This window comes from Coturnix japonica, chromosome 2, assembly GCF_054131305.1.
Source record: "Coturnix japonica strain WE chromosome 2, WE-NBRP24, whole genome shotgun sequence".
Taxonomy (NCBI): Eukaryota; Metazoa; Chordata; class Aves; order Galliformes; family Phasianidae; genus Coturnix; species Coturnix japonica.
The window spans coordinates 126,248,390-126,261,858 of NC_140664.1; the positions used below are offsets into that span (position 1 = coordinate 126,248,390).

The 13,469-nt window shown below is 35.7% G+C and overlaps 1 protein-coding gene across 7 annotated transcripts in view; it reads right to left on the reverse strand.

The window, feature by feature from the left end:
• Positions 1-13,469, reverse strand: part of ZNF438 (zinc finger protein 438) — a 39,697-nt gene that overhangs the window by 12,258 nt on the left and 13,970 nt on the right. For 5 of the 7 annotated variants that reach the window (XM_032443049.2, XM_085538846.1, XM_085538843.1 and 2 more), the window contains exon 3: positions 4,472-4,528. The exons of the other annotated variants lie outside the window; for them this stretch is intronic. In XM_032443049.2, the coding sequence (XP_032298940.2) occupies positions 4,472-4,499 (28 nt within the window). In that variant the 5' untranslated portion in view covers positions 4,500-4,528. The remainder of the gene's footprint in view (positions 1-4,471; positions 4,529-13,469) is intronic. 7 annotated transcript variants of the gene reach the window in all.

Below are 13,469 nucleotides of genomic sequence, written 5' to 3' on the forward strand. Positions count from 1 at the left end.
AGAGCACTTCTATCTGAACAGGGACCTCTGTAAGAGAAAATAGACTAATTCACTGCTTTGTCTTACAGATTCTCCGTAGAGCAAATTTGTATCACTTTAGACATTAGAAGTATCTGGTGATTTTTGCACTGAACAAGTGTTCCCTCACTGAAGATGAGCAAAGGATCAGAAGATGGTTAGACAGAGCCTGACTTGTTCGGAGTCTTCTCATATGAACAGCTTTTATATTTCTCTTCTCTAAAGAGACTGGAATATAGAACACACTGTTTAACTTAGATGGATTTTTGAAGAGTATTTTTCAATGGATTTTGTAAATAGTTAATTTCTTTTCATTAATATCTAATCCAATTATAGGCTTTGGACAGCCTGGTCTAGTGGCTTGTGGCCCTGCCCGTGGCAGCGGGGTTGAAATTAAATGATCATCATAGTCCTTTCCAACCCAGACCATTCTATGATACTATGATTCATTCTATGGTTCTATGAATGAGGAATCTCTATGGCTTTTGCTCTGGAATGCTTTTTATACTATTCCCCCATCTCCTTTTATCACAGACAATTACATAGCTTTGTCTGAGACACGCAAAACACTGCTACCTGAAATCAGTTCCAGTAAGAATTAAAACAAAAATGAAGATCATAGGATCTGCACAATATTCCAAATACACTGGATATTTTTGAAAGGAAACAGCCCCCATAGAACAAATGAAAGTGAACATCTACAGAAAGAGCCTGGCTAAAATATTTGTTTTCAGAACAGACAGTTATTGCTGCTATGCCAGAATACAGCTATCTGTATTCTAAATGCTGTCCCCAACCCCAAGCATAATTCCCACTATCTTCAGTTCTACACTTGCCCATGCTAGCTACTGTGTTAACTAAGGCAGCACTCATTTTCAAAAGACTGCACTGGATGTACTGTAAAGGAATTAAGATTAAATATGCTGCTGATAAATGACAATGTATTAGCCAATGTTTGTAAGGGAATACCAACATAAAATGGAATTAAAACAGGAACACAATTAGCAAGAATGTAGTCCAGAGATGACATCCTTCATTTGCTACGTGCAAAAATACCATTAAATTTAATACTAAATTTATGTTTAGCTGGAGCACTCGCTGTGTTGAGAGAGGCAACTGCTCCTGTAGACAATGCAGGTCCTGGTCATGCAAGTCCAGCAGAGGGAGTCGGGTGTAGCACAAAGCCCCATCCATCCACACCAGGGTTGGGCTCCCCGGCCTAAGCACTGAGGTCTAAGCCATTGTTGTTTTGCTTTTTATTTATTCAGTGTCAACTCAGCTTAGATAAGCAACAAGTGCCAAATAATTTACAGTAATTTTCAAAATATGGAAAGGCTAGCCTACAAACCTAATTTTTCTTGTAACAGTAAGTAGAGCATCTGCTGAAAAACCTTTAATGACACAAAAACTTAAGATACAGTCTTTACGCACTTCCCAAGGTTACATTACTATTGCAAAATACTCTTAGTGCAAACCTTTCACTCAACTCAGTATTTTGAATTAACTTGAAAATGTGAAAATCTTGAAGCAAAGCTGTTGAGCCTTCCTGTTAAAAGCAATTAAGCAAATTATTATCTGCTAAGCTTTCCCATTAAGCTTTTATATTCTCTAACTGCAGTACAATTTTTGCACAAAACTGATTTAGAAAACAGTTTAGAGAATTTTTAAATGTTGTTAATATCTCAAATATGTCTACGTTACTAAAAACATCAGTAACTATAACAGTGTTTTTTATAGACATCTGAAAATTAAGTTCTGTTGCCGACATATTTTCCCATCCCAAGCAATGCCCTGAAATCTTTGTCAAACTTTCCTGCTTTCATCATTTCTCAGCTCATCACACAAACCATCTGCATAAATAAAGATGTAAGCATCTGCCGTATGGCAAATGGTCTCAGGGGCAGATGTTTTTATCCTTGCATTCATGTCACTGGCTTGGATACATTATTTGAACAGATGTACACAATCTGAAAGTGTCGTGTCCCACAGTGAAATGTCTCCAACTGCTTTCTATCACAGTGCATAAATGCTATTTGCACCTGCATTTATGTTAATGATATAAAGGCAGCAGGGGTTCCAGCAAAGTGAGGGCTGATGCTACGGAACACATTTACATGGTTAATTGAAGTCTGAGATCTCCTAGCACCAAATGACTATATTAACATTGGTATTAAACTATTGTATTAAACTATACATTTTTTTAAAGTTATATGTTGATGTTTATTAAAACAAACATACTAAGGAGTAAAAGCATATCAGCCTACAAGCACACTTTTCTAATGAATATTTCTAAAAGATGAGAAAGTATTAAACAAGTTCCTAGAAAAAGCATGATAGTCTTATATTTTACATAACAATTGTACAATATACACAGTTATTACACATTAGAGACATTTAACAAAAACACTTCATAAATCTGAAAGAGCGACTCATCCAAGGGGATTTTAACTCTGTAAGGTTCAAAGTTATTTTGTGTCATTATCAAGCACTATAAAACAAAACAAAACAAACAGCATTTGTTCAAAGGCAAATATTTACATGGATGTGAGTGACAGAGTAAAATATTTTTATTACGATTTAATAATTTTCATTGGAATTTTGAAATCTCTGAAGCTAACTATTTCTCATTGCTCAGTGAAGTGCACCTGTACACCATGTACACCACTGTATATGTAAAAAAATCACCTTTCTTATATAATATTTTAATGTGAATAAGTGCAGAAGGAGCATACTCCAAATTACTGAACTCCTGCTACTACCTGACAAATGGCAGCAGTGAGCAGTTTACACTGTCACTCAAAGAACTTGCAATCACCATTACTTCCATACTCAGCTGAAAAATAACAAACCTGTTGACAGTACAGAAAAGCTGACAAAAATACCATACTGAGCATTGCTGATGGATATGTTCTACTTCCAACCCCATTCCTTTCCAAACCTTTTATTTGTAAGAGATGTACTGATGCTACAGTCGCACATAAATCATAATAAATTGTTAATAACTTTGATATTTTCAAAGGGCCATAACATTTCAAGAATCAAAGGTTGCACATGGTATAAGGACAAAAAAGAGCAACACAGAATACCAAAAATATACTGAGCTCAGTACATTTGTAGAGCATCAGGATTTCACACTGATACAGCTCTTGGTCAAGATCTGGTTATGAGCTCCATCATGAGCACTGCCCTTATAATTCACTCTGCATAAAAGTTGGTAACGGGATACAAACTGCAATGGGCTTTTTCTTAAAACAAACAAACAAACAAACAAAAAAAACAGCAACTTTTTTTTGAGTTTGCAAATAGCTTCACAGTCTACACTCCCCCTTCAGTTATCCAGAAATAACTTTGTTAAAGATAGCATTTTAACTACATGATGGTCAAATACCCTTAATTCATCTTCTTTAAATTAAGGGAATTTCAGGTATTTCACTCTCAAGTACATGGATGTAGTGCACATTGCACGGTGGATGTCTTTATACAATGGTATGTACTACCTGCCTTGAAAGAACCACTCCATTAGACAGAACTACATCAACAAAGACCAATTCACACGATGTCCTCTTGGAATAGCTTCTTCAAAATTATCAGGTAAACTATAAACTTATATGACAGCAAAAGCTCAGTACTTCCAGACAAGCAATACAGATTGCTTTTCTTAATTAACATAAGTACTAACAATGGAAAATGAACTGACAGCATAAAATGATTCAGCAGGGTCCATTAGGCTTTATGTCATATCCATCAAACATTCACTCACATTTAAGAACTACCACTAAAAACTTAAACACGAGTATCACAACACAGAACAACAAGGAAATAAGTTACGGGTGAACATTTAGAGACTTGCGAATATACAGCTGTGGTGCAAATATCCTCACTAAAAATGAAGACAAAAATTCAAGACAGTCCACTGAAAAGCTACATCAAAAGATGATTTTGAAGAGACAAAAGAGAAGAAACGTAGTTGAACATAAGAAATATTAATAAGGACAGAAAGGCTGGAGAAAAGGCAAATCTAAAAATAAGTCTGCGTTTAGAAAATGCACATTTTCTTGTTGGCATTAGACTTGTAGAGTAACTTGTACATAGATCAGAGCCCCGGTTAGACAGGAATCAAACATAACAATGAATTCCAAATATATAATGATAAAAACTGTAATAAACCCTGAATATTTAACTCATCTAATTCAAACAATGTTAAAGTTTTTGTAACATTAATTAGCCACGTCCTAAAAAGAAAACAATCTTCCACAGTCATTTAATGTGCCAGGTGTTATTATTTAAAAATAATAATAAATATTAATTATAAATAAATACTAATGAAAAATTAGGGCACGAGTTATGCCTACTATTTAAGCTTTGGTTAATGAGGATACTATTTAATCCACATTTTGAATCACAAATATCTATTTTCTCAAAGAAAAAAAAATGTATAGAAATTATACTGTACCTGCAGAAAAAGTTAAAGGATTCTGCATTATGCCCACTAATAGATATGACAACGTTCCTGGAAAGAAGAAATACAGATGCTTAGTAGTTCTGATACCTTCTTTAAAAAGCTAAAGGAAGTTACTAGTAGTGTATAGTTGTATGAACAGACTCTGAATAATATTCCCACATTTTGCAGGAAAATATTTTTTAGTTCAAGTCTGAATATAGAGGGAGCAATTACTTGAAAAGAGGTTTCTTATCTTTCTGTACATTCATTTCTTAAAATTTCATTTAATGTGCTTTTCTATATACTTTTTAATGTTCAAATTAAAGAAAACCTTGTGCTCATGCTGAGTCCTCAAACTATTTTTAAAGCAATGTAAAAAGAAGTAAACAAGTTACTACTACGCAAAACTTTATGAAATCTAACAGCTAGGTTTTATGCTATCATAATTTTTCTGATAACTCAATTTAGTCCTCACAAAACAAGTCAGTAACTCTGATTCTGAGATAAAGTGTACAATCTGGGATCAATACAAAATCAAAAGTCTCCTTATATGTCCTAGCAAAGCTGTTTTGAACTTGGCCTCAAAGGCCAATCTTTGCAATGATAATTTAGTTCACTTAATCACTGACTCATCCACTGACATGTCTGACATCATACCAGTGTTGTACTACATGCAAATCTTCCATAGCATAATGAAAGAAAACAGCGAAGAAAAACACGAATCAATTGCATAACTCTGAAAAGTAATTTGATGATGTTAACTGAGCATACATGTTTTCTGCGACTGTTCTTTTTTCCATGAAGATCCCTTGACAAATTTTTAGTTACTGTTAGTATTGTGTAAAATGAAAATGTTTTCACACGTTATTTCAAGCCCTACTGTGCTAAATGTTCACCTTGCAGACTCAACACTGAAACTTTATACAAATTGTAGTAATTTCTGGGTATTAGCAGCTTTTGCTGAAGTACAGAGGTCACAAACAATGACCATCTTTTCCACACTAATCTTTTAATTTATCAAAGTGAACAAAAGTAAACTCAGAACCAGTGTATTCAGCAGTTCTGTATCTATTCAGCCTTCAATTTTATTTTCAAAGCACACTTCAGTCAATACACGAACTGAGACTGCATTCACATGCCCATTATAACTCTTTTACCCAACACTTCACTCTCAAAACTAAATAGCTCACTACCATTACACAGCGAAAACGACAATACATTTTTAAATTTTAACCTTCTGGTTCATTCAAAAAACACCACACTAAAAGCAAAACTAAAAAGGTCCCTGAAAAAGTAAATATATTTTTCACCTGTTGAAAAAGGCTGGATCTGGTAAGAACACGAAACTGGCAACAGTTTTCCAAAATTATTTCACAATATATCCTAGCATGCTTGTACTTTGTGCAAACCATACCTGAGTTTTAAATCAAATGTTTCAGTGAATCATTTATATGCATTCATTTTTCAGTTCTGTCTACAACTAAATTAGGTTTCTTGTAATTCAAAATACCTGATAATCTCAAAGAAAGAAAGTATGTCATGATTTCCAATGGGACAATGTATTCTGAAGACACACAGACAATTTAGGCTTAAACATCTGTTTCCTTTCAAATATTGGACTGCATGGATTCTCTATAACTGATTGATAAGCAGAATCTTCCACGGGTGTTACAATGAGAAACATCAGCATGTGTTTGTGAAGCAAACATTACACTGCCACCTCTCCTGAGCTTGACATCAGTTCTTACCACTATTTTCAATGCAGTGTTCAACATAAATCACGAAGTGGCTACATGGCCACTGGCTGTTTCCTTCCAGCGTGATTTAACAGTAAAGTATGTAAGATATTGCACAATTACAACATAAAATTATGCTGTTATCTACTTAGATTTCCTTTGCCATTAAATGGTCCAGCATTTGGAATGGGCGCATGAAAGTTTGGTTTGGCTGAACACAACCAGCACGTTAAAGAACAAGAAAGGAGTCACACAGATCCTCCCGATGCTCATTTTGGAGCCTTTGGAGAGGTACCATCCACTGACTGACACAGAGCTCCAAAAGACGAGCAGCAGCACAACGCCGGCCGGCAGGGCCCTGTCCGTGGTGCTTAACCAACATCCAGCCCGACCCGCAGCTTCCAGGGACCAGAAGGGATTTTACACGTTTACTATATCCACGTTTTCCATCAACAGCAATGCTGCCTTTTGATCACTGCCTGGTGCTGCCCTGAGAACTGGCCCTGCTGGCATTTTTGTATAAACACAATGATTAATGGTCCTTGCTCACTGAAAATTCGTGACATTTTTCAGCCACTCTGTAAAATGCCTAACAGCTACTCAATAGCTACTCGCATTTGATGGGTGTCCTAACATGTATGCTGCTGTCTGTTCAGAAAGTTCTGAAATTCTGAATAGATGCACAGGATTTGAGGATAGAACATCTACACGTCTACCTGTAACTTACCCTCACCACATTTCTGTCTTTATTTCATTTGCGCAAATGAAACACTCATTGTGTTTACTTCCTTCTAAAAACATCATCAGGTTCAGAAAGATCCAATCTTAGAAATAAAATTATTAACTGCAGTTTGTACATAATTCACACTCCTATGTCCAGGACAGATGTTATGTTGGCCACATTATGATGTCCCATTGGTTTTAATTTTTAATGACTACTGAAGTGGAAAACATTCTTGGAGACTTTCTTATTATTAATGGACTTTATAGCACTCCTACGCTTCCAATACCAGGTCTTTACGAACACAAAACACTGGTGCAGGGAGGTGGTGGAGTCACCGACCCTGGAGGTGTTCAAGGAATGTTTGGACGTTGTGTAGAGGTACATGGTTTTGTGAGAACTATTGGTGATAGGTGGGTGGTTGGACTGGGTGATCCTGTGGGTCTTTTCCAACCTTGGTGATTCTATGATTCTAAAGATGACATTGAATATGGACCAATATAATCAAATTTATGTCATTCAACCAAATGACAAAACTTGTACATTTCTATAGAATCTTAAAATCTATTTCGTTCATCTTGTAATGCTAAGAGAGGACAGTTAAAAAAGACACTCAAAATGCAGTACTCCAGACCACAGAGTAGTCCCTTGAAATCTGCTGTTAGTGGATCGGAGAATTTCAAACAAGTGGAGTTAAAGTTGGATAGAATTAAAAAGTCAAATTCAGCTTAATGCTGCAAAAAAAGCTCTATCATGTTTACACTACTCCTTATGTTACAACAGAATGAAAAGATAAGTACCAAATTGAAAAAAATTAAAAAAAAAAAAAAAAATCAAATAAAACAAAAAAGAGTCTTAAAGCTACATGGTAAATTCTCTTAAACAAATCTCTTCAACTGGTGTCCTGACAGACACGTTGGCTCTGAATATGAGGTGAACTCAATTAACCTAATTTGATGCTTGTTCATACCAGGATGTTTACTTTAGATGTTAGACAAAATGCTTCAGGATAGTACACAGAAAATGATAAATAGGCTGTAAAGGTTATGACATTAATTTTACTGTTATTCTCATGCTTTAAGAAGCATCAAAACTAAAAATTTCATCCTCTGGGAAAGGTGAACTATCTGAAAGTAATTACAGTACTTACTATCTTAATAGTATTAAACTAAACCACTATGACCCTAAGTGAATCTATTTTTGGTACATTTGTTAGAAAAACAAAGCTTCTTCATGATGACTATACCATCTAATGCAGTGAATATTAGTTCAGGTACTAAAAGAAAGCATTATATCAGATTTTATAATTTCATATTAAGCTTAATTTCAAATTCTAATTTAGAACAAGCATTCAATAAAGCATTAGTTAAATAGTATTACGTACTTTCATTTCAGATGGAAAATATTTAGCCAAAAAGAAAAAAATGAAGTACTTAGCACAATTAAGAAAATGTCCTCCTAACAGAAGCCCATGAAATATCAATTAATGTTTAAAAAGCCATTTTATTCACTTCATTTTTCACAGCTGTTCTTTCTCATACTGTGTCCCACACCATCACTATTCCTAACATTTTGAAACTTTTTAGAAACCAAGCTCCCAAAAAAAGTACAGATTAGCAATAGCTTCCAGGAAAGTTAGCAAAATCTATGTATTTAAAGGCTGATTAGACTTGAAACAAAGGATTAGAACACTGAAACTGTGTAATAATCCTGAGGAAATGACAATGACATAAATAAAGACCGACTAGTGCAACACACAAAGGCATTTGTTCAAGTATCAGTATCTGCCAAAATCCTGCAGTGCTTTCACTATCCAAATCTTCAGTCAGAAGCTTTATTTATTATTGCTGAAAATTTTCTATTTTAATCCTATTTTCACACCAGTACATTGCCCTACATCACTAGCTCCTTATCCTACAACTATGTATCCAAAGAGATATACACAGACTAAAACAACAACTTTCTTACAAGGCAGATTACATACTGCTAATGTCCCCATACCTAGGTAATTAATCAGGGAGAAACGTGTGCCTGCAGCAGAATTCTTTTGGCTGAGACCATTTGGTGACATCAGCAGACAGCCAAAAAAAGAAACAGAAGCCTCGCTGCAATTGGTCTCTTCTCTTTTTTTTCCTCCCAGTAAAAACCCATCAGAACTTAAAACCCAGGCTATTTTTATATGTTTGGTCATCCTATGTGATGGACCAGCCAGAGTACATTTCCTGAACTTCAAGCTCACTGAATGTCTCAGTGGCAATCCTGGACAAAAATTCTTTGCTTCATACTCTGCTATGTGATCTATGTAATGGTTCTCTGGCATAGCTACACTACGCCCATCTGTCAGAGTGGAACTGTGCCTACATAACAGGTTCTATGATATTTCCAGTAATATCATGTTGATAATGAAAGCTTACTTAGAAAACACCGTAGCACAAGTTCAGCTTCTGACTGCATCTTTTGGCTTAAAAGAGAAAGCAACTGAAGGTGATTGCTTTTCTTCAGGAGATATTATCTCTTGAAACCAATTTCTTCATTTACACAAATAAAAACAAAACATACATAATCAGAAACGAAGATATCTCAAAAATTTTCTACTGATGAAGACAGCTTAAGAAGTCAGAGAAACTCATATTTCACAATGGTAACCAATACCAAGAAAGTAAGCTCAAGGTCTCGAAAAGAACTATATAAAAGTTTCTCAAAAGTATGCATGGGAGCAATATTAACTGAATGAAGAAGGAGAAATATCGACTCACCATTTTATCAAATGTATGTGCACAGAATAAACTGTAGTTGAACAGTTTCTTTTATGACTGTAAACTTATCTATTTGTCATTTGTAAAAACACCACCATTTCAAAAACTAAAAAGAACTAAGAACAGAAAAACTGTTATTACGACTATCAGCAGACAATTAGAACACCAAAAATATTTTCCCCACATTTCTACAGGTTCACAGAATCACAGAATTTAGGCATTGGAAGGGACTTCCAGAGATCGAGTCCAATCCCCATGTAAACCAGGCTCCCTACAGCAGGCTGCATAGGTAGGCATGCAGGCAGGTCTTGAATATCTCCATAGAAGGAGAATCCACAATGCCCCTGAGCAGCCCGTTCCAGTGCTCTGTCACCCTGACTGTGAAGAATTTCCTCTGCATACTGGTGCACAACTTCCTATGCTCCAGTTTATGGCTGTTTTCCCTTTTCCTGTCCCCATAGACCTCTAATTTTTAAAAATCATGAAACAGAGACATCTAGTATTCTTACTTGGCAATGAGAACTTCTGAACTCATTTTTCAGTTCAAACTGCACAGTTCATCCTTGTTGTGTTTTCTCCTGTGCTATCCTAGCCCCAAACTAAGCACTAATTTATTGGTTTGGTCACAGTCACTAATATGTTCTGCTGCAGTTCTCAGTAATGCAGGACCATGAGACAGAACCTATAGATCTTAATGTTCTGTTAGCAATATGAATCATTAAGCTTCTCAGCTACAACGCAGTTTGTAATGACTGATTAAATTGAGACTTTTTTTTACTTTATTGGTGTTCATAATTAATAACTGTTTCGGCCATACAAGCACAGAACATAGAATTTAGTTTTGTACTACATATTCATTTGTCTGTATCAGCTTTCCTTTCAGATAAACAATATCACACATACTAGACAGTGGCTGCACTGCACTTATAGCACAGCCTACTCAACATTAGAAAAACGACCATAATTGTGTACACAAGTACTCATATAGACATTAAGGCCTGCAGGGATCCTGGCAGGTCTTCCAGCCCAATTTCCCTGCTCAAGGCAGGTTCAACCTGCCCTGAATTTAAGGCTTTATCCAGATGAGTTTTGAAAACATCCAATTCAACAAATGCCCTTCAAAAATCAAATTACGTTTACTACTTGTCCAAATGGATAATCTGAAAATTACAGTAACACTGAGTCTGCATTTGTATGACAGAGTTTTCCAGCAATTCCTTTTCCAGTGCTTTCACCACACTTCAGAAATAGCTGTACAGATATTCTTGCATTTCATGCTATACCAGTAGCCAGTCAAGAAGTCAAATTCTTCATGACTGGCAGTGAGAAAAGATACTTTCTAACAGAGTACCATGTACCTTTATTTTTTTCCAGTTTATTCTTACATGAAAGACAAACAGGTTATTTCAAAGAGTAGAAGGAGGCTTACATGTTTGACAAAGTTACTAACAGAAATAATTAAAGATTACTAAAGGAAAGATGAAGAAAACATTCCTTGCATACTACTTCCTTTTCTCCATCTTCTTCAACTTGAGGAATAAGCTGAGGAATAAGCTATTACTGGTAGTTTAGTGACATTTTTCTGGCGAAAATTCACTTTTAGGAACTTATTATCAGTTTAGACCACAGAAATAACCAACCAAGACTGCAGCGCTGTGCAAAGATCAAGTGTTCTGTTTCCTTAATATGGAGGTCTTAACATATTTTAGATATACTCAATACTTCAGAACTTACACATACTCAAAATGTATTTGAATATCTCATATAACACAGCCATAAAATTCTATTACAAGTTTAACGATTAAGGCAAGAATATATTCACCTGCACAAGGTCACCAAATGAAGCCTGAAATATGGCACCGAAATCTTACAGAATCATAGCTGGCCTTGAAATTACATGAAAACTAAATGAGAAACAATCAATCCCTAATCACTACTTCTATTTGCATTACAGTATTTTAGGTTACTTGGATACTGATTCCCTCAGGGGAGACTAAAAAAAGACACAACCTCTTGTGCCATTCAGGAAGGATTTTGTACAGGACTTTTCTTATTTTAATGAAGTCTGGAGATGTCATTAGCACTCACATTAGAAGACAGATAACCAACACCTGATAAAAATTCAGCAATCAAAAAACCACTCCAAACTTTGCAAGGAGAATTGTCTTTGTAAATCTGACTCAAATAACAGTACCGGTTTTGTCTTTACAGCTCCAAAGCTGAATAGTACTAAATCTTGCCACGTGATGTAAAGCGAGCATCATTTACAGTTGTTTCTGTAAGATTTCCGCTAAGAAATTTCTTAGAAAGTCAACCAGATAACTACAGAAAGATGCAATCTCTACCCAATAAACACATTCACATTTGTGCAGCTATATCCACCACACAGAAAATACAGTACATTTTTAATAAGTAACTTCAAAGAGTCTTATTTGCAGACTTAAACAAAATAAACATTCAAGAGCTGGAAAGCAAAAAATAAAAGGAGCAAACCAGTACATGGCAAAAGTGAGAAAGTGAGATGGCCAACTTGGAAGTGGCTGATCAATTAACAGACTAGCTTGGCCAAGGTGATATATACTCCCAGTATGTTAAAATCCTAACTGCCTACCAACTAATCTCTTTTAAGATGTTTGGTTGTGCAAGATTCTAAAAAAGAACTTACCTCTATCATACGCTTTTATGTCTATGATCAAAGTACAACAGATTCTAAGGCCTCCTGATGCAAAAACTAAACCGTATCATACATTGTATTAAGGACTGCTCTCACTGCTTTTGCGCTACACTGATCCTGCCCCCAAACTATGTCTACAGCACTGCTAACCCAGACTGTCAGTGTTTCATTGCTAAGGGCCTTTTTTCTGGGTTTTAGTTGTGTTTTCTTGATTATCTTGATTGTTTACAACACTATTTACTTGAGAATAATAGCCTATGTTCTGCAAACATGATAAACCAGGAAGTGGGACTGAACTCCTTAACACTGAGATTTGGAACTTAGCAAAAAGAGCATGGCTGTTATCAGCTTTGTTTTGCTCACAAACTTAAAACACAGTACCACAAAGGCTGTTAAGAAGCAACTTAGCTCCCTCCCAACCAACTCCAGTGTAGCACCTTACATGTTAATGAACAATCATTTGTTTCTCATTTAGACGAAAAGAATTCTAAACATACAACCAATGTATTCAAAAATTTTATTGCAAAATTAATTTCGATTAACTTCGACAGCTGAATAATCGGACTTCAGCCACAGAGCCCTTGCAAAGATTGCACCAAGAGAAGCAATTGTGCAGCTGTGTGCTCAGAACATGCACAGGCAGCAGCATACTCCCTCCCTGCTGTTGCACACCCAAACTGTTATATTCAATCCTAACAGAGAGGTTCCACTGTTCAGTCTACACTTTTTGCTCTTACAGTCACATTCATCTCTTCCTTCAGGAAAGGACACATTACTTTGAGTTCTTCTGCATGGAACGCCCTGATTCCCCGGTTGTGAGCTCTAAGCAGGATGATGCAACTGACATCAACCGCTGGGCCAAAGGGACTGAGACTTTATTTCTTTTAAGAACAAGCAGATCATGAAACAGTATTATTATTTTTGTTTCAGTCAACATGGTATAAATACATTTCCTAATACCAATCATAGACAGACCCAAATATTCCACAGGCTTGTCTACATTTGAAGATACTGCTTGATTGGTTAGCAACCAGAAGCAATACTAAATAGTGTCTATTGCTCAGAATGGAGAGCCATTGGCCACACAGTATACAGGACAAGATCTGCAGACAAATTGTATACC